The sequence below is a fragment of the Neofelis nebulosa genome, chromosome 4 (assembly GCF_028018385.1).
Source record: "Neofelis nebulosa isolate mNeoNeb1 chromosome 4, mNeoNeb1.pri, whole genome shotgun sequence".
Lineage (NCBI taxonomy): Eukaryota > Metazoa > Chordata > Mammalia > Carnivora > Felidae > Neofelis > Neofelis nebulosa.
This window is the reverse complement of record NC_080785.1, coordinates 12,882,810-12,904,230: the sequence shown is the minus strand read 5'-3', so window position 1 is coordinate 12,904,230 and position 21,421 is coordinate 12,882,810. Positions and strand designations below refer to the sequence as shown.

The 21,421-nt window shown below is 46.1% G+C and overlaps 3 long non-coding RNA genes and 1 gene segment (V, D, J or C); 3 read left to right on the top strand and 1 right to left on the bottom strand.

The window, feature by feature from the left end:
• Positions 1 to 4,901: 4,901 nt before the first annotated feature.
• On the top strand, positions 4,902 to 5,307 carry LOC131508858 (uncharacterized). Its single transcript, XR_009260180.1, has 2 exons — positions 4,902 to 5,017; positions 5,051 to 5,307. It is a non-coding gene; the product is annotated as an uncharacterized LOC131508858 (long non-coding RNA).
• Positions 5,308 to 5,702: 395 nt separating this feature from the next.
• LOC131508851 (uncharacterized) lies at positions 5,703 to 12,099 on the bottom strand. Its single transcript, XR_009260167.1, has 3 exons — positions 11,466 to 12,099; positions 8,227 to 11,163; positions 5,703 to 7,657 (listed from the first exon to the last, which is right to left on the bottom strand). It is a non-coding gene; the product is annotated as an uncharacterized LOC131508851 (long non-coding RNA).
• On the top strand, positions 7,482 to 8,004 carry LOC131508853 (uncharacterized). The gene is made up of 2 exons (XR_009260173.1): positions 7,482 to 7,611; positions 7,747 to 8,004. It is a non-coding gene; the product is annotated as an uncharacterized LOC131508853 (long non-coding RNA).
• A 9-nt stretch (positions 12,100 to 12,108) lies between the features above and the next one.
• Positions 12,109 to 13,622, top strand: LOC131508847 (T cell receptor beta variable 6-5-like). The segment is given in 2 exon segments: positions 12,109 to 12,231; positions 12,335 to 13,622. Coding segments are annotated over 2 exon segments (492 nt in total).
• Positions 13,623 to 21,421: the final 7,799 nt, after the last annotated feature.

The window sequence follows — 21,421 nt, the reverse complement described above, 5'->3', positions numbered from 1 at the left end:
GACACTCGGGCTGCTTCCATAATTTTGCTATTATAAATAATGCTGCGATAAACATAGAGATGCATGTATTCCTTCGAGTTAGTGTTCTGCAAAGTGAAGGAAACAACCAACAAAACTAAAAGACAAACTACTGAAGGCAAGAAGATATTTGCAAATGACCTCCCCGGTAAAGGGTCGGTATCACAAATATATAAAGACCTTATATAACTCAACACCAAAAAATCAAATAATCCAATTAAAAATGGGCAAAAGACAGGACACCTTTGGGTGGCAAGGGAAGACAGAGTTTTTATCATGCAGATGACCTCCTTCTCAGGGATCAGGACATTTCAGAGACTGTTAAAGATCACATTCCTGGGACAGGTTGAAACTGTAGTTAAGTCTTCGTTTGCTCCATTTGGGGCTTGTTTCCCTTTTTAACAGGAATATAGCTTTCTGTAGGAGGTGGGGAGTCTCTCAAAACTGGAGGACAGTGAGGGAGTTTGAAGGAGCATACTGGATCCCCAGGGGACATGTACACAGAGGAGTAATAACCTCAAAGAAAAATCAGAGAAACTAGGGTGTGAACTTGTCCCCTGAACCCAGTTCCACTGGGCAATGCCCTATTGTAGAAATAAGAAAGAAATGAAGAATGAGCCAAATGAGATTCTGGACCTAAAAAACCTGTAGGAAGATTGGCATCCCAGGAAGACCTGGCTATCGGCTGGTGAAGAGGCTCAGAGTGCTAGCTTTTCCCTGAGAACGCCAGAGCTGGAGAATAGTCCCTCACTCCCTGACCTGCCATGGCTACCAGGTTTCTCAGTTTTGTGGACTTTTATCTCTTGGGAGCAGATGAGTCCAGGAAATAGAAGCACACTCCTGATGTGGGCTTTTCAATTCCAGATCCTGGGCATTTCCTTCATTTGGACAACTGTCGCTTCCCTGTCTCTATCTTAGTTTAGTTATCCTTCTCTGATGGAACCCGCGGATGCTCAGATACCAAGATCCTTATCATAGAGATGGAAGAGAAGCTGACCTTTGAATGTTCTTAACAAATGAAACATTTTTCAAAGTACTGATATCAACAAGACTGTGGACTGAACTCCAAGTCTGATTCATTAGTCAGATAGTGTTGACCTTATTGTCAAAACAGAAGTGCGGGAAGGGGTACATGTCTCAAAAAGATACGGAGAATTTCCCCTTGACTCTCGAGTCAACCAGCACCCACCAGACCTCTCTGTACTTCCATGCTCGTCTGTGATTCCACAAGACTGCACTGTCACAGCCACTCAGCTCAGAAAGAGCAGGTGGCCTCTCGCTCGTGAGGCCCCTGCCCTACACAGAAGGAAGCCCAGAAGCCCTTTCCAGCCCCCTCTCACCCACCAGCTGCAAATTTTAAACAAGCCCCTGTTGAGTTTCAGTTGGTGCTCTTTACTTCTTGTAGAATCACACTCCAGGTGAGCTGTGGGGTGACCAGGGGCTAGCATGTGACCTGCTCTCGCTTCATGAAGACTTGTCCCCAAGGCATAATCTGATTCACCGGATCCTTACTTACAGACTGTAGCAAGACCCAAGCTAGAATCGTGTTTTTCTGATGTCCAGTTCATGTGAGGAAAGACTGTCTAGTTTTCAAAAAGGTACAGAGTGGATTTTATAGATGAAGTCTACCTGCCAAAATTTTGGAGACCAATATTGACTTGACTTGAGGTTTGAAAAATAGTATGCTTAAAATAACAGCAGCAGTAAAAATAAAAGAGAACCTCACTATGCACTCCCATTAATTTCAAAAATTCAAGAACGTCATACCTATTCATGCGGATAATGTTAAAGGATAATATTAGTGTGGATAATAGTAAGTAAACAAGACAGAAAATAACAAGTGTTGATGAGGTGGTAAAGATACGGGAACCCTTTTGCATTGCTGATGGAAGATAAAAGAGTGTGCTGTTTTGGAATAGCTGTGGAAAATAGTATGACAGTTCCTCAAAAATTTAAACATAAAATTACCACATGATGCAGCAATTCTACTTCTGGATATATTCCCCAAAGAAGCGAAAGCAGGGATTTGAACAGATCTCAACACACCAATGTTCATGGCAACGTTATTTCCAATTGCCAAAAGGTGGAAACAACCCATCCAATCAACAGATAAATTGATAACATAATGTGATATACACATGAAATGGAATATTCTTCAGACTTAAAGTGGAATGAAATTCTGACCCATGCCACAACATGGGTGAACATTGAGCACATTATGGTCAGTGACATAAGCCAGTCACAAAAGGACACATAGTGTATGATTCCACTTATGAGGTATCTGGGGGGGGGGGAGGGGTCAGATTCATAGAGACAGAAGGTACAATGGCGGGTCCTGACCCGGAATGGGGGAGGGGTGGGAGTTAGTGTTTAATGGATACAAAGTTTCAATTGGGATGAAAAATTTCTAGGGAGGGATGGTGGGGACAGCTGTGCATCAATGTCAACATAGTTAATGCCACTGAGCTGTAGACTTGAAAATGGTAAGTTTTATGGTATATATATTTTATCGCCACAATAAAAGTAAAAAACACTGTAAATTAAAAGTTAGAAAACATGTATCATGCACGTAGAAGAACTGGATACCCTGGAAAGCCTTGGAAGGGGCGGTCTCGATTAAGGATGGGACGGAAGTGGTGAAAATCAGTGTTCTGCCTCACGTGATTCCTTTGTAGCCCTCCCCAAATCTTCATCACTTCTACTAAACTCTCCAATGTTTGATGTTCATGATTTTGTTGAAGGAATAAAAAAGACCTCTGCTTTATAGTCAAGGTTAGAGAAGACCAGAAGAAAACAGTCGTCCATGGGAATGGTCAGAAATCTCGGGAAGGATTTTGGATTTCTATAGCTTTTAGAAGCCCTAGGCAATTTATAAGCTCTAGGAAATTCCACCTAGTTTTTCCAGAAGAGAGAATTTCCCAGGTCTTATCTGGATTATAAATGTATTAGCCAAAATCTTATTTTTATAAAAACAGGGAAAAAAACCCAACCCTGATGATGAGTCATTACTTTAGGAAAATAATATTAGTTCCTATTGGACAAAAACTCTCAGTGTTTATATGAGGCATTCATTTCTCTTAGAGCACCAGGTAACATGAACATTCTTCCCCATAATAAAACACTTGGGCATGCTGATGTAAAATATGCGAGGTATGCTGCTGTTGAGACCTCCAATAAGTTGGCCCTATGTGTTCTTATGTGCTAACATCTTTTACATTCCTGTTTATTTTGCACATCTTCATATTTGTCATGCTTGTTTTAAATTCTTGATTCATATGGTTTAATAATTCACTTTCTGGGGCTATATATTGTCCAGTTGGTTATCTTTCTTTTGGAGTCCAGCCCAAAATGGCTTCAGTCCTTCCAGAATATTCGCTTGGTTTTTGGATAGTCTCTAGTATTTCTATTTGCCTTGTGCCCCACAAGGTTCCTCTGGGGGGGGAAAGGCAGGAGATGATGCCAGTTTGCAATACTAGAAGGATCCAGAAGCCAATGCTTCATATTTCATATATCTTTAGAATATCAGCTGGGCTTCTCTTGTCTGAAATATAATGGCTATGTATCATAGGGTCTCTGGCATCTCTGAAGCAATCTTATATATTCTGTTTGGTTTTTATTTATAATTAAGAATTGATTGGCGGGGCGCCTGGGTGGCTCAGTTGGTTAAGCGTCCAACTTCAGCTCAGGTCACGATCTCACAGTTTATGAGTTCGGGCCCCGCATCAGGCTCTGTGTTGACAGCTCAGAGCCTGGAGCCTGCTTAGGATTTTGTGTCTCCCTCTCTCTCTGCTCCTCTCCCACTCTCTCTCTCTCTCCTCTCTCTCGCAAAAATAAATAAACATTAGAATAAAAAAAAAGAATTGATTGACAATCCAGGAATTTTATCTAATTGAATAAAAACATGCCAGGTATTCCTTAAAGCAGAAAATATATTTTCTTAGTGTGGTTTATACCAATAGTTTATATTTCTATGTATTGGTGTGGAAATTTCTCCCTTTGTACCGTCAGAAATTCCAGAAGACGCATCAGCTGCTCTGATAAAAGGTTTTTTTTTTGTTTGTTTGTTTGTTTGTTTTTTTTTAAAGACTGAGAGGTTGTTTTTTTTTTTTTTTCAATGTTTTTTATTTATTTTTGGGACAGAGAGAGACAGAGCATGAACGGGGGAGGGGCAGAGAGAGGGAGACACAGAGTCGGAAACAGGCTCCAGGCTCCGAGCCATCAGCCCAGAGCCTGACGCGGGGCTCGAACTCACGGACCGCGAGATCGTGACCTGGCTGAAGTCGGACGCTTAACCGACTGCGCCACCCAGGCGCCCCTGATAAAAGGTTTTAATGAGTTTCATGTGCACAAAATTCATAAAAAGCGTTCAGTTAAAGAACACTGCCATCTGAGCTTGAGATAATTTTATCTGGTTTGTATCCATGGAGATTCACTCTGGCTGGGATTTTCCGCCTCTGGGTGGCATCTGAGAAGGGGTCCCTGGTCATAGCTCATTGGCACTGGAGCTGGTGACCGTCAGTGCCAGAGCAGCTGCACCAAGGATCTCGTCTCAGTGGCACCTGACATGGTGCTTTGCCACGGATTTAGAAAGTCAAGAAATAGATTAGAATAGTCCATAGACTATTGGACTATTGGACTAGTTCAATAGATTAGTCCATATTCACTTTATACATTATACTATTCTTTTAAAAATGTGTTCTTATTTATTTATTTTTTTTGAGAGGGATATCACAAGTGAGCAGTGGAGGGGCAGAGAAAGGGAGAGAGAATCCCAAGCAGGCTCCGTGCTGCCAGCACAGAGCCCAATGTGGGGCTCAAACTCACGAACCGTGAGATCGTGACTTGAGCGGAAATCGAGAGTCAGCCACTTAACCGACTGAGCCACCCAGACGCCTCTACAAATTGCACTATTTAAAATTTAGCAACACTTGGGGCGCCTGAGTGGCTCAGTCGGTGAAGCGTCTGACTTCAGCTCAGGTCATGACCTCACGGTTTGTAAGTGCCAGCCCCAAATCTGGCTCTGTGCTGACAGCTCAGAGCCTGAAATCTTCACATTCTGTGTCTCCCTCTCTCTCTGCCTCTCGCCCACTCCTGCTCTGTCTCTCTCTCTCTCTCTCTCTCTCAAAAATAAACATTTAAAAATAAACAAACAAATACATAAATAAAATTTAGCAACACTTAGGTCAAATGTAAATGTTTAAAGAAATTTATGCTGGCAGTGAACTAAGAAAGTAGCAAGTGGATGGATGTTAACTGGTTTAGGAATTAAACTTTCTCAGATTCTGTTTTCCCAAATTCCTGTTTATTTATTTATATTTTACTGTACATTAATCCAGACTGGCTTGCTTCTCCTTCCTAGCATTCTGTACAGAGGGTTAGAATATTTATTTCCTACTTGGGCATTGAAGAAAGTTTAGAGAAATTTAATCACATGCACATATGCAATCATATGTGGACAAATGGGCATTCTGGTAACAATGAACAGAGGAAAAAATAGCGTTTCTACAAGAGTAAGATTAGAAGAGGAAGAAATAAATTCTCCAGGAGCTCCTGGCTGGCTCAGCAGGTAAAGCAAGAGACCCTTGACCTCGGGGTTGTGGGTTTGATTCCCACATTGGGTGTAGAGATTACTTAAAAATAAAATCTTAAAAAGAAAGAAAGAAATTCTCTAGCAATAGAGTAACAGTGAGTATTGTTTCCTTTATTTTGGGGAAAGCTGATCGCCAGACACCTTGCAAAGAGACCTGTCTGAATGGTCTGCCTCGAGCGAGCTGTCTGGGGTCAGCAGAGCAAAAACAACGTCAGTTAATTATTTGTCATCCTAAACTCCTTGGCATTCCATCCGCAATCAGACACAGGCTGTCTCTGGGTGATCTCGGCCATGCTTCTTCCTTAAGCAGCGCCATCTAACTTAGGCTAGGTTTACTGGGAATTTTCTCAAAACCAAAACATTTCCTCCTGCCACCTTTATTTTTATTACAATGTAGTTAGGGCTGTCTTTTGACCTTTTTTTTTTTTTTTTTTTTTTTTTTTTGGTCTGCTGGGGGTGGGGGCAGAAAACAAAAATAGTGCAATAGACAAAGGATGGAATAGTTTCTAATTTATTAACCTTTATCTCTTGTTAAGAGGCAGAGACAGAGCATGAGCAGGGGAGGGGCAGAGAGAGAAAGACATAGAAACCGAAGCAGGCTCCAGGCTCTGAGCTGTCAGCCCAGCGCCCAACGCGGGGCTCGAACTCACAAACCGTGAGATCATGACCTGAGCCCAAGTCGGCTGCTTAACCAACTGAGCCACCCAAGTGCCCCAGAATAGCTTCTAATTTAAACATACCCCAGGACTCACATTACGGTAGAGGCAATCTCTTGATTACTGCCCAGTAGACCACATGGGGGCACTGTGGAACCGCTGGGCAGAGCAGGGGCATAGAGCCAGCTAACTGGGACCAGGAGGGTTAAGGAAAGCCTTGCTTGGAGCTCTTTTCCACTACAAGGCTTAATGCTATCAACACTAATTTGAGGTTGTGCAGTCCCATCAGGGGGCCAAACCTTCAGCTCGGCAGTCATTAGGGAGTCTCTCTGAGCTTTCAAGGGGAAAAAAGTGCAGTGTGGTGCTGGGAGGGGGCAGACTCCTTGCCCTAGCAGGAACAGGTAGAGGAACACCCACCTGAAAGGAAAAGCTGAGGAGCTGTGGACACGCCTGTGGCTTAACCCCAGCTAGCGTAGACCGTCCCAGCCCTGCCCTTCATGTGAGGGGCTTTGTGGAACAAAGCAGAGCTCCTGGACCGGCGTAGCCAGGGACCTGGCAGGGGAGGCTCATGGGAACCAGGAGGGATAATGACATCGGAGCAGTGACATTACTGCCTAACCTCCAGTCAGAGAAGGGACGCCCAGATCTTCAGCTCTCGGAGACCCAGAACTCTGAGCGGGGAGAAAGCTGTCAGGTTCTGCCCTCCCCGCTGCAGGCTGTGGGCTGCAGCCTCCATGTGGACCTTTATCTCCTGGGAGCAAGTGTGTCCTCGTCCAGGTAGGACATCTCTCCTCTAAGCATGACAGCACCTAAGTGCGTGGCACCATTGGGCTCCCTCTCGTGTTTGTTCCCCAGCCCCTGTGTCCTTCCCTCACAGGCCCAGTGGAGGCTGGAGCCACCCAAACTTCAAGACATCTGATCAAAGCAAGCAGACAGCAAGTGACACTGAGATGTTCTCCTCTCTCTGGGCGCCCCAGTGGATCTTGTTACCCACCGGCCCTGGGTCAGGTCCCAGCTCTCCTTTGCCTATTGGGATGAGTTACAGTGAGCAAAATGACCCTTGCCAGGTTAGCTCTCAGTGTGACATTTGTGTGACCGTCTCTCTGATCTGCACATGAACTTCTCGGAGCCACAGGGCTCGGCACAGCCCTGCAGAGTCACCAGAGTGGCGATGTGGGAGTGGTGACGTCATAGGCAAATACTCCTTTCAGGGAAATGGGAGGTTCAAAGCTTTAGGCTGCTCACCCCCGGGGCCCCCACCCCTGAGTTGGATGATATCTTGGCTTCCCAGTGTTGCCATGGGCTCCAGGCTTCTCTGCTGTGTGGCCCTTTGTCTCCTGGGAGCAGGTGAGTCCTGGGCACCGCGTGGAAGCCTCCGATATGCGTTTGCCACCTGAGTAATACAGGCTTGCTGATCATGGCCGCAGCAGGAGGCATCCTCCCAGCTCTGCCCTCGGCTGCTTTCTCCCTCCTCCCCCGCAGGCCCAGTGGATTCCGGACTCACCCAAACTCCAAGACACCTGGTCAAAGCAAGGGGACAGCAAGTGACGCTGAGTTGTTTCCCTATCTCTGGACACCTGTCTTTGTACTGGTACCAACAGGCCGTGGGCCAGGGCCCCCAGTTACTCATTCAGTATTACAACAGGGAAGAGAGAGGCAGAGGAAACTTCCCGGAACGATTCTCGGCTCAACAGTTCCCTGACTCTCACTCTGAGCTAAACATGAGCTCCTTGGAGCTCACGGATTCGGCCCTCTATCTCTGTGCCAGCAGCCCTAACACAGCCCTGCATGATCCACAGCCTACTGAACAAAAATATCTGCCCCCTCCCAGCTCAGGAAGTGGGCTTTTGTCCTGTTAAAGAGACAGGCCTCTCCCAGACGCTTGTTCTGCTGTTTATGTGTGTGACACGTCTTAATGCTCACAGAAATCATGCAAGGTTAAGTATTATTTTACCCGTTTACCTGAGGAGAAGTGGCTTTCCCGGGTCTCAGAGCAAGAAATCAAACTCAGTTCTGTTCCTCAACACCTGTGGTTCTCCCCCGCCCAGAACTGTCCCCTGATCTGGCTTCCCTTCCCAGGTCCACATTAGCAGGACAGGAAAGATCATGCATCCATATGTGATTATCACAACCTCCTCCTGGGAAGAGGAACAGACCCAAACAGTTGTGGGTCCCTTGCTTTGTACAAGATACCGTATCACATAAAATGCAAAATGAAAATCAGTATGTTTCTTGTCTTTGACAGTTTTAGCATCTACAGTATTCAATGCATAATATTCGTCTTGAATATTTGACTATTTCTGTTGGATTCACCTGTCACCCGAGTGTAGGAGAATCACAATACGGCAAGTGCTGGGTACGTGAATGCACGACCACGGTTCAATTCTGCAGCAGGAGAGACTCACAGAGGAAAATAACACTATTACTTACTGACAACCTACTGTATGCCAAATAAAAGTCCTTTATTTGCAAAATTTCAATTAATGATGAGAAAAAAAAAAGCCTAAGAGGCAAATGCAATGACTGCTCTCATTTTAGAGATGAAGGGATTTGCCCTTAAGTTAAAGAACTTGACCATATTGAATATCAGCTGTTGAGGGGCAGATGTGGGACTCAACCGCCCCCCCTTTCTGACTGCCTCCTGAGCGCTGTTTACAACTCTCTGCTATCACGCATATTCGTGGGGACATCTGCCCTCAAAACCAGAATGCTGCTGCCTGTTCTTCTCAGCCTGGGTAGCTCTAATGACATCGTTGACAGAGATCAGTTTACCCGGGAGAAAGGTGTGTGGGAAAGAGTTCCGGCTGGCCGCCGTGTGTGCCTGGCTCTAATTCCAACTCCAATACAAGCCGCTCGTCAAGACCTGAACCCACCTTCTTGACATGGTGGGCTGAGAATTTTCACGTAGGAAATGAGACTAATAATATCTATCAGCATCACTCAGAGTACTCCAAAGAAACAAAACAGACTGTGTGTGTGTGTGTGTGTGTGTGTGTGTGTGTATGTGTATGTAACATATTTATTACAGAGAATCAGCTCACACAACTGGGGAGGCCAGTAAGTTCAACATCAGCGAGCTGAGCTGGTCATGCTGGAGACCCAGGAGGAGCTGATGTCCAAGTTCAAAGGCTGTTGAGCATGAAGAGTTGATGTTCCAATTCGCAGGCCAGCAGCTGGACAATTCTCTCTTACCTGGGGTACAATCAGTCTTTCTGTTCTATTCAGGTCATCAGCTGATTGGATGAGGCCCACCTACGTTATGGAAGGCAATCTGCTTTACTCTACTGTCTAAAATGTTACTCTCACCTAATGTTAAAATCTACCTATGTAAATGTTAACCACATCCCAAAACACCCTCTCAGGAACCCCCAGAATGATATTCAACCAAGTGTCTGTGTACCCTGTGGCCCAGCCAAGTTGACACATAAAATTAGCCATCATACTAACTTCTAGGTTTGTATAAAAGATTTAGGGGTGCCTGGGTGGCTCAGGCATTTAAGCATCCAACTTTGGCTCAGGTCACCATCTGACGGTTTGTGAGTTCAAGCCCTGCATCGAGCTCTGTGCTGACAGCTCAGAGCCTGGAGTCTGCTTCAGATTCTGTGTCTTCCTCTCTTTCTGCCCTTCCTCCAGTCTCTCTCTCTCTCTCTCTCTCTCTCTCTCAAATAAATAAACATTTAAAAATATTTTTTAAACCACTAATAAAATTTAATAAGCCAAAGTACCTAGCACATAATAAGAATCTGGATATATTGATTCCTTGTGCTAATCTCTGACAGCTTTTTCCACCATTTCCTATGTGCAAAGGTAGATATGGACACATTTTACCTAAAACTCCTATAGCTGTCACAGAAATGGTAATATTTATGCCTGATGATTCATTTTGAAATTATCTAGAGCATGTAACATACATCCTTTCTCAGCCATTTTAAAATAAACTTTATTGACATAAGAATTATATACAATAAGCATTCCACACTTTAAATGAACAGAGCAGTGATTTTCTTTTGCAATTTATATGTATGTACCCATGTAATACACACCCTACTAAGATACAGAACATTTCTATCGCCCAGAAAGTCCCCTCATGCTCCTTTCAAACACCTCTCTCCATCTCTGACAAATTAGTGATATGATTTCTATTGCTATAGATTAATTTTGCTTAGGCATCTTTTTAATAGGCATTTCAAGTCTCTACCCATTACAATAATTCACAGATAAATATTCAAGAGAGTGAGGTGCTTCTAGAAAGTTCTATGGATAAGGAGTGCTTGAAATCATGTGAGATACCTGATCCATGTCAGGGACAATTCTATCTGGAGACAGATGGTTTGATAAAAGGATCACCGAAAGTTCTTTCTAGCTGTTTGCAGCTGTTTCTATAAAATTTACTTATTTGAATTCATTTCTTTTTTCATGTGCCCCTTCATTCAAATTATTTTATAATAAAGTGTTGACACAAATTCATCATCTCCAAGGACATTATTTTGAGTTCCTGTCAGATGCATACATAGCTGGGTTTCATGTTCACACACTGTGTGCTGGGGCTGAGCAGACCACGGGCAACTGTGGCTTTGTTGAGAGGTCATTCCATGTTGGAAGAAGGGTCCCCTTTGTCTGGACCCAGTGCCAAACCCTCAAAACACAAGCGTTGGACTGGAAGATCCCCCTTTCCATTCTGGCCTGCCACCATTCTGCACTGTGTGTTCTTCTGTCTCCTGGACCAGCGACGTCCCAGGCACAGACGCGAAACCCGCTCACAGGTTTGCATGGCCCCAATTCAAGGCTTGACATTGTGGTTATAACATCAGGCTCCCCTTGGGTTCCAGCTTTAGTGCCTGTGTCCTTCTCAAGGCCCCAGAGATGCTGATTCACTGAGCCTCCAGACACGTGGTCATGCTAAAGGGAAACCAGCAGACAGGAAGGTGACCACAGACAGGAAACACAAAATTATATACCCAGGACCAGCTACATAATTTGCAGAGCTCATGGTTCAGATATTATTAAGAATTTGAAGATCACAACAGCAGAGCACTGAAGCCGGGGTGTGGGGTCTTTCTAAGTGGGGGACTGTGGGCAACACGATCGTTTCTGAGCTCTGCTGTCCTTATTACTTAATTAATGCCAGCCGTTCTCCACAAGAAGCTATTCCCCGTGGAATGCATGTCTCAGATGAAAATAACAGAGCATTTTTCACTTACCCTGGAGGCGGCCACTTCCCCACAGTCCCTCACACACGTGAATACCTCTGTGCTAACACATCATCGGCACCACTGAGTAGCCATCGTCCTGCCACGAGGAAAGGTCACTCACAGGTGCGACGTGTTTCTGCTTGCCGCTGTCTCAGCCCAAACGAGGGAGGCAGGTGCTCTGCTACCTTTGGCAGGTGTCCTGACTCGGTAAGAAACAGAGCAAAACGGTTCCCCAAGAGTTGATGAGCCGGCCCTTGAGGTTTGGAAACCCAGTATCAGGAGAACCGTCGCCGGAAGGATGTTAACAGGACGCTGGTCAATTAAGCAAAGCGGAAACGGATACTTGGAGGAGGAGTTGGGACGCACAAGTCATAAAAGGCATCGGGAAGCCCTTAATGATTTTTCCCCAATTCAGCACTACAGAAAGACGCAGACACACACAACCAGTGCATCGATGAAGAATTCTATCACGGGAGGAAAACATTACATAAGGTTACAAACTGTTTCGTAAAAAAGTGAAGGCTTGTGTCAGTTCGGACAAGTCCTTTCTTCCCATCCTAAGCTGTTCACGTGTACGTGGAGCTTTTTATCTGACCCTCTGGGGAAGGGCTGCGGCCCCCTGCGAGGGTTGGCTCGGCCCAGGCAGGAACGACTCCCTTGAAAGCCTCCTTCCCCGTCCCTCAGCACACATTCCCAGAAGAGCCCTCCGTCCGCCCTGCCCCTGCCATGAGCCTCGGCCTCCTGTGCTGTGTGGCCCTGGGTCTCCTGCAGGCAGGCGAGTCCTGAGCAGCGTCCCTTTCCTGAGTGCAAATCTCAAGGTCCCCGCTCTAAGCCTCTCTGTGGTGTCTGTGGCATCAGCTTTGTCTCCTTCTCCACAGGGCCCGTGAATGCTGGCATCACTCAGACCCCCAGATTCCAGATCCTGGGGACAGGACAGAACATGACGCTGAGATGTGAACAGGACAAGGACCACGACTACATGTCCTGGTATCGACAAGACCCTGGACATGGGCTGCGGCTGATCCATTACTCTGTCAGTGCTGGTATCACCGAGAGAGGAGAAATCTCCAACGGATACAACGTCTCTAGGTCAAATACAAAGAACTTCCCTCTCATGCTGGCGTCTGCAACTCCCTCCCAGACATCTGTGTACTTCTGTGCCAGCAGTGATGGCACAGCACTGCACAGCTGTCTCCTCTCTGCACAAAAAAAGGCAGGGGGAGGGCCTGCACCCCGGGACTCAGCAGAGCCCTCGGCACACTCCCAGCACCGCCCCCAACCCGAGCCCCAGAGCCCCGAGGGGCCCAAGCGCCCAGAGTGAACCTTGGTGTGGGCTGAGGTCCGTCTGCAAGGCACTGACAGCCTGGCCTGGACCCGACCAGACCTCAGGCGGCCGTGTCTCCACCTCTGGTCTGTCTGTGCTCTGAGCCGCCTGGCTGGCTGCGAAGGTGCTTCCCCAGCTCTGACTATTCTACCCCCTGCCTAAGTCTGACGCTTCCGGGATGGAAATTGTTTGCACTGGGTAAACAACACAATGTGTTATTAACAATGTGTTATGAAATCAGATCTAACTAGATGCCCCCCTCCTTGTCTCCCCCTGGCACCTCAGTGCATTGCTCTCCGATGCCCAGGTATGAACCCTGCTCCCCCCCAGCCTTTCCATAGGGGCAGCCCCAACAAGGCCCTGCTGGGTCTGTCCTCTAGCTGCCTCCGGGCCCAGCTCGCACAGCTCGCTGGCCCTCGGCTCTGGCCACACTGCTAGGCCCTCAATTCTGCCATGTCCCTTCCCATCTCAGGGACATCCAGGGCTAGTTCCTCTGCACTGGGCATGAGTCCTTCCTTCTTGCAATGGCTGACGCCCACTCATGTTCCTGTTCAAGGTCACCCTGGGTGGCCTGCCCTTTCTGGGCACACCTGTTTCCAGGGGAATGGCGGACACAGCTGGTGTATCTCTGTTCTAGATTTTCCAGACTTTTCTCTCAATCGGTTTTAAAGTACTGGTATCATAAGGACAAACTTCTCTGACAACCATACATCGAAGGCTGAGCTGCTTCAGACTCTGTGTCTCCCTCTCTCTCTGCCCCTCCCCTGCTCACACTCTCTCTCTCTCTCAAAAATAAATATTAAAAAAAAAAAATTAAAAATAAATAAATAAATTTCAAAAACAGAAAGGAGGTTACAAATACTTAATTAGTCATCCAAGTATGTTACAACATAAATCCTTCTCCCTGAGGTTGAGGGGATGGACAGAGAGGGTGATGTCACTAAGCCAACTCCCTTGTGTGGATGAGGGGCCTCCCTCCTCCTCCACTCGTGCTCAGGAGAACCTGATGTGGTGAACATCCTAGCCCTGTCCTGACCCTGCCATGGGCACCAGACTCCTCTGCTGCGTGGCCCTCTGTCTCCTGGGGGCAGGTGAGTCCTCAGAAAACCGAGTGAGTGCATGTGTGTGAGCGTGAGGGATAAATACATGCAATGATCGCAGTCGATTTCCTCCTCGCCGTTCCCAACTTTGTCTCCACAGGTCACACAGGAGCTGGTGTCCTCCAGTCCCCCCGGCACAAGGTCACAAAGAGGGGCCGGGACGTGGACCTCAGGTGTGACCCAATTTCTGGTCATGCTGGCCTCTACTGGTACCGACAGGCCGTGGGGCAAGGCCCGGAGTTTCTCATTTCCTTCCAAAACAAAGACAAAGTAGACTCCTCAGGGATGCCCAGCAACGATCGGTTCCAGGTGGACAGGCCCGAGGGGTCCTACTCCATTCTGCAGATCCAGCGTGCGGAGCCGGGGGACTCAGCTGTGTACCTCTGTGCCAGCAGCCTTACCACAGTGGGGCACAGCCACCTCCTTCCTCTTCACCAACCTCAGACTTCTCTCTCCCTGCACCTGAAGACCGTAAAAAGGCTGTTCCTATTCATCGTTCCCCAATCACAAGAAGTAGATTTGGATATCAGCTCTCAGCTGTCCTTGGGTAGAAAAAGACACTAAACTCCTGAAGGGAATGTAAATGAGGGTGGATCAAATAATTATGGCCCATAGGGTTGGAAGACTCCCAGGGCTGGCTCTGGGCTCCAAGGCCAGGACTGAACACCAGGGACACAGTGGTCCTTCTGCAAGACCCGAGGCTTTCCGTGTAGTGGGCGGTGCCTCCTTCTCTGCATTTGTGGTCCCATCTGGGAAGTTTGTGTCATTCTTGACATATTCTTACTTCTTTTTTTTTCATTATTAATTATTTATTTTGAGAGAAAGAGAGAGAGAGACCATGGAGGGGCAGAGAACAAGGGAGAGGCAGAATGCAAAGCAAGCCCCAGGCTGCCAGCGCAGGGTCCAATGTGGGGCTCAAACCCACAAGCTGTGAGATCACGATCCGAGCCGAAATTAACAGTCAGATGTCCAACTGACTGAGTCACACAGGCACCCCCATATTCTTACTTCTAAAGCCTCTCTGTCCCTGAACTTTGGAAGCTTGAGCAACACAGGAGCAAGTCTGTCTTCCTGTATGAACCCGGTCTTTACTGCTTTCGTGGTGGTGATGGGACAAGAAGGATCATAACGACAAGACGTCCCATCCTCTGCCCAGTTTGGACAAGCCATTTTCTCTCTCTGTCGTCATTTTCCCACGTGTGCGGTCCTAATAGTGAGAGTGCAGCACATTTGAACAGCTTCCCCAGGCTCGCCTCGACACCCTGAGTGAATCCAATTTTTAGAGACGCAGTGTTTTCTTTGATGCACTGGCCTTTTCATTTGAAAAAAAAATTCCCTTGAATTCTTTGATTCAAGAAGACAGGATATTTTCTTGATAATAATGCCCCTATTTCCTTTTTACTTATTTTATTTGCTGCATTATATATCATGATATGTTACTTGTTATAAATATAAATAATTATGCAGTTATAACATCTTCCACTCACCTGCCGGTGAAGCTATGGTTTGTATCTATGAAGTCAAAAGCCATGGTCAGAGCTCATAGAATCATGGAACATGAGTTTCTGGGTGTCCTAAGAGATAGTCCAGGACCCTGAGTCTGGGATAGACTGTCATAGACTCAGCAATGATGGAGGTGCCCTGAGCCTTTCACAGCTGGTAAGGGAGTTACAATCATCCCAAATCCACTTATCAGAAACTGTGGTGTCTCAGGACACGAGATTTGTTTCCCCAGAGAATGTGTGTTCTTGGAAGAGAGTTTTCCTGGTCTTTTTTTTTTTTTTTCATTTTTATTTATTTATTTTGAAAGAGGGAGAAAGAGAGAGAGAGGGAGAGAAGGGCATACAAATGGGGAGGGGCAGAGAGAGAGGGAGAGAGAATCCCAAGCAGGCTCCACACCGTCAGAGCAGATCCCGATGCGGGGCTCGATCTCACAAAAACGTGAGATCATGACCTGAGCTGAAATGAAGAGTCCAGTGCTCAACCATCTGAGCCACCCGGGCACCTCAATCCTGGTCTTATTTTAATGTGGCATCAGCAAAGCACTGCTCAGTCTGCTTCCCTGTGTCTCCGGAAGTGAGCCAGGCTAGGGCCCAGTTGGGAATCCCTTATCCTTGGAAGGCCATGCCAGAGACTTCCTTCCCAGGCCCTGTTTCCAACTGTGCCACCATTCTCCACGTGGCCCTGGCAATCCCATCTTCCCTCCTTGCTGCCTAAATCAGGACACACACATTGCACAAGCTCTCCATTGAGTGTCGCCTGTCCCTGGCTCACCTTGATTCCGTTCATCCTTATTTTCCCACTAGACGCTGTATCCTCCATGATTGCCTGTTGTCTTGTAAGATGTTCCATATTTTTCTTATATTTCAATTTTACTTTTTATTTGCACACACGGGACCCCATTGTGAAGGCAGTCTCGTTATATTCCTAGTCCTCAGCTGATCTGTATTTTGGAGATACGGTTGGTTGATTGCCCCCTTGGTGGTGGAAGAGGGGCGTTTTTGTTTACTTTTAGTAACAGAGATAAACGAGCCTTCTTATATTTCATCTCCCATACTTTTCTTCTTATTTTAGACTAAATACTATTTCCTTCCATTCCTCCCATTTTGTCCCTCTCCGTCTCAGGAGATAGTTTTAAGGGAGAAGATTTTGGTTGGACTCTCGCTGCCAGATGTGTGACAGCAGTTAAGTAGAATGAGGGTGGGAGATTAAGCATGGCATCTCAAAGGAGTAGAGTCAAGGTTCGGATTGGTGTTGGGATTAGGGTTTAAAGAAGTTGAGCATAAAATTTGCAGGATGCTGGGGTTCCTGGCTGGCTCAGTCAGTTGAGGGTCCAACTTCAGCTCAGGTCATGATCTCACAGTTCATGAGTTCAAACCCCATGTTGGGCTCTGCGCTGACAGCTTGGAGCCTGGAGCCTGCTTCACATTCGTGTCTCCCTCTCTCCGCCCCTCCCTCGCTCGTGCTCTGTCTCTCCCTCTCTCTCTCTCAAGAGTAAATAAACATTAAAAAATGTTTTTATTAAAAAAGTTTGCAAGACACTACTTCTGGAATATTCTCCCCGTTGACTATGCAGACACTTCCCAGCGTCCCTTGGGCCATTGCAGAAGAAACAATGAGGCAACTTCAGTTACTGGCCACAAGATGGCACTGTGATGCCACTGAGATCTGAGGGGTTCGGAGAAGACTGGGAGAGCAGCCTGGGGAGGGAGAGGGTTAAGAAAAACAGGCGTGGATCCAATACCAGGCAGATGTTGAAGTTTTCCGTTATTGCTAGGCTACCTACAGCTATGGAAGAGGTGGGAGGTCCCTCTAAACTTTAATGAGCTCCACAGTTGAAGGATTTGGATGAGGCAGGCTTGATGTCAGGGGCAGGTGCAGACAGAGGAGCAACTGTCTCAGAGGAGTATGGGAAACCAAGGGGGTGGGTGCACCCTAAACTCAGTGCACCGTGGCCACACCCCGTTGCCCCTGCAGGCCTTGCTAAGCAACGTCTACGTGAGGAGTAGCTGACCTCTCCTGAGCCAAGTCACAAGGGACCCTGGGCCAGGCAGAGTTGGAGAGGTGGGAGGCGGTGACATCCCAGGCAGACCCGTTTGTCCACTGAAGAGCTTCCAAGCTCGCTCTCCCAGTCCTGCGGATGACAGCATTTAGTTGGGACAGCACCCTTCTCACCCTGCCCCTGCCATGAGCCTCAACCTCTTTTGTGTGACTCTTGGTCTCCTGGGAGCAGGTGGGTTCTGGACTCAGCTGGAACCCCGAGCCATGATTTTGCCAAGTCCCAGCTCCAAGCCTTTCCCTTTGCTTTGCAGATTCAGATCACGCCTTCAGCCTTGCCTCGACCCTCTGTGTCCCTCTCCCGCAGGCCCCGTGGTTGCTGCAATCACCCAGACGCCAAGACACCATATTATACAAACAGGAACCAGGATGATCCTGGAATGTACTCAGGATGAGAACCATTTTGCAATGCACCGGTATCGACAAGACCCAGGACAGGGGCTGAAGCTGATCCATTATTCAAGTGGTACGGGCAGCTCTGTCAAAGGGGGTGTCCCAGGAGGGGTACAGGGTCTCCCGAGGGAAGAAGGAGCATTTCTCTCTGACCCTGGAGGCTGCCGGCACCAACCAGACCTCTCTGTACCTCTGTGCCAGCAGTGAGTCCACAGCACTGCATGGCCAGCTGCTCTCTGCACAAAAAGTTCAGCTGGAGGCATGAAGGATACTCCTGCCTGAGGCCTTGCCTCAAGAGGGGAAATAACAGCCCTTACCGAGGCTTTCGAGGCTTTCGCCTGACTTCCCAGCGATGGGATCTCAGGCCGAGGGGCCTTCTTCCAGGAACCCTTGGTGTGAACTGAGGTCCATCACTACAGGAGGGGGTGTGTGTAAGTAGAAGCAAATAGCACCTAATGTTATTCCACTTGATCTGGAATATTCTGGTAATTGAGTCAAGCACAGAAACAGTAGCATCTAACATGAAATGTGTGTTTCACTTTCTTTTCAATGGAGAGGAACAAAGCAGAAAGCAGCTAAACAGGTTGAAACTCCCTGGATGGTCTGGGATTCTCCAGATCTAAAACTACTACATAAAATCTCGGGCTTCAAAAACACTGCATACCCTGCAAAAATTCTCTGGAGGAAAAAAAAAATTGTTAATAACAATTTATAAAACACATAAGGGGAAATTTCCCGCTCAGGGGAAATGTGAAAGGCTTTAAACAGCAGCGTTACAGCCAAAGAGACTACAAACTAAGTTTCTGTCTGTGGTTGTCGCCTAGTGTTCTGAACCTTCTGGGGCTCAGGAGGGTTCAAATTCTTAAGGAAGGAACCGAGTTCTTACCATCTCATTGGTTCACACTGAAATCCACAAGCTCCTCAGGGTTTCTCTTGTAAAATATTACAAAATGATATTGGGCAATCATCTTATTCTCCCCACAGTCCATTTCCCTCCTTGGGTCCCTGTAGGTAAAAGTCCGAACCCAGGAACGATGTGGCCTGGCTTGGCATCCATTAACTCCCAACAGTGGACAGTCCATGGTTGGGTTTTACAGGAAGTGCAGACCGCATGAGGGTGTGGTCCTGCACTGCCCTTGTCCACTCTGGACAAGGTGACTGTACCTGTGATTTGCTGCAGGCTCACCCACGACGTGCTCACAGAGAGGGGAGAAGGCTGCTTGCCTGGCAAAAAATCAACTCACTGATGGGACAATCTGCTGAAAGCTGAAATGAAATGCTGGGTGGCAAAACTAACAAATGACCAATTTCCCAAACTATGGGGCTTACAGCACTTTAGGGTTCGTGGAATTTCTAAAGCGTTGGAGGATATTTTTTTAAGTTTTTGACCCTCGAAATCTCAGCCATTGATCCTCAGCTGTTTCTTAACAAACTTGTTAGTCAGGCTTATTTTGATGCCAAATTTGGAGGCTTATATATTTCATTCTTGGAGAACTTCTAACATTTTCAGTATTTCATGTATGTGAGTGGTCTTGTCTTCTCTTATTTGCGTGTGATTTATTTCCAAATCGGACTATGTGGAATGCAAGCATAAAATTGTGTAGGTCTCCCACCTTTTATGAAAGTTACTTATGCTTTAGTAACGCTTTATTAAAGTATAATTAAGAGAGAGTAAAATACTGAAATTAACACATGATACAGGTACAGCTTGGTAAATTTGGACGAATGTATACACCAGTGCGACCTTGACCAAAATCAAGATAAAGAACATTTCCATCACCCAAGAAAAGTTTCCTCATGCTCAATCCCAATCAATTTCTCTCCCAGAGCTAACCACTTTTCTGATGTTTTGCCTATACTTGAACTTCATGTGAAGTAATTTCAATCTAAAATGGGACCAGAGGATATAAATTGAAGAAATCTCATGCATGTGAACCCTCAGAAAAACAAAATGTAAGGACTGAGAGACTGATTTCCCACAAATGCCTCATTTATAGAAAACTGTTAATGTTGGAATTTTCTTAATAATAGAGAGTTGGTCAGGACTTGCCTCATATCGCCCTCGGGAAATTTTTGCTTATGGTTTCCAGAGGCATAAATGAGAAATGACCCAGGTCATGTTGGTCTTGCAAAAGAAGCTGAATTGAGCTTTGTTTGCCTGACTGGACTGGTTTTTGTCTGTATTTTCAAAGCTGGTCTCCCTTTGTTTTCAATTTTAACAGACCTAACTGAGCTCTCTCCTCTCTGCATCCCCTGCCCATGGGAACAGCCCATCCCCAACCCTCGGCGGACTCCCCTGGAGCTTGCTTCAGTCTTCCTGTCCTGAACAGTACTTCCTGCTGTTTCCCCAAACTCATCTTTTTGACAATTTTGATCTGGCCTCAGTTTTCCTTTTTATTTAGGTTGACAGCTGCATAAATAGAACCATATAATGAATGCTCTTTTTTAATTGGCTTTAATCTTTCTCAAAAATTAATATTTTTGAAATGTTCTCACGTTGTTGTGTTTATCAGCAGTTTATTCTTTCTTATTACTATGTGGTATTCCATTGTATAAATGTAGTGAGATTTGTTTTTCCATTCTATTCTGCTTGGATACCAGGCCTGTACCAGTCTTCAGCTGTTATGGATAAAGTTGTTCTGAACATTCTTTTGCAAATAGTTGTGGATAAATGCATTTATTTCCCTCAGGTATAGACAAAAGAGTGAATTACTGATTCGCAGGTGGATACACATTTGACTTCCTTAGAAAGAGTTGAACAGTTTTCCAAAGTGGCCAATTTACACTATCGAGGGATGGGGGTCCCCTGGCTCCACATTCTCACCAACATTTGGTGACCTCCATCTTTTTGTTATTATCCATTCCGTGGGGAATGTAGTGGTATCTCATTTACATTTCACCACTGAGTAATGATGTTTGCTTTTGGGCCATTTCTATGTTCCTATTTTCTTTTTTAAGTGCCTGCTTTTATATATGTTCATTTTTTAAAAATTGGGTGGTTTTTATACTATGGATTCGTGGGAGATATTTTATGTTCTAGATAGGAGTCTTTTGACCATTGAATATGCCGAGTCTGTCTTCCTGGAGTGGCTTTGCCTTGTGCTTGCCTGATGTTGCCTCTCAATAAGCTCAAGTTTTACATGTTTGTAAAATCTCATTTACAATTTTTCACTTTTGGGACACCTGGGTGGCTTAGTTAGTTAAGCGTCTGACTTCAGCTCAGGTCATGATCTCAAGGCTTGTGAGTTCAAGCCCTGCATCGGGCTTTCTGCTGTCAGCACGGAGCTTGCTTTGGGTCATCTGTCTCCCTCTCCCTCTCTCTCTTTCTCAAAAATAAAATAAAACATTAAAAAAATTAAAAATAAAACATGTTAAAAAAAGAAATTTATGTATTTTTTTTACTTTTCCATCTCGTGCCCTTTGCATCCTGTCTAAAACATGTTTGCCTACCCCAAAGTTGAGTCTTTTCCTCCTTCTTTTTTTTTTTTTTTTGAGGTTTATTTATTTATTTTGAGAGAGAGAGAACATGAGTGTGGGAGGGGCAGAGAGGGAGGGAGAGAGAATCCAAGCAGGCACCACATCATCAGTGC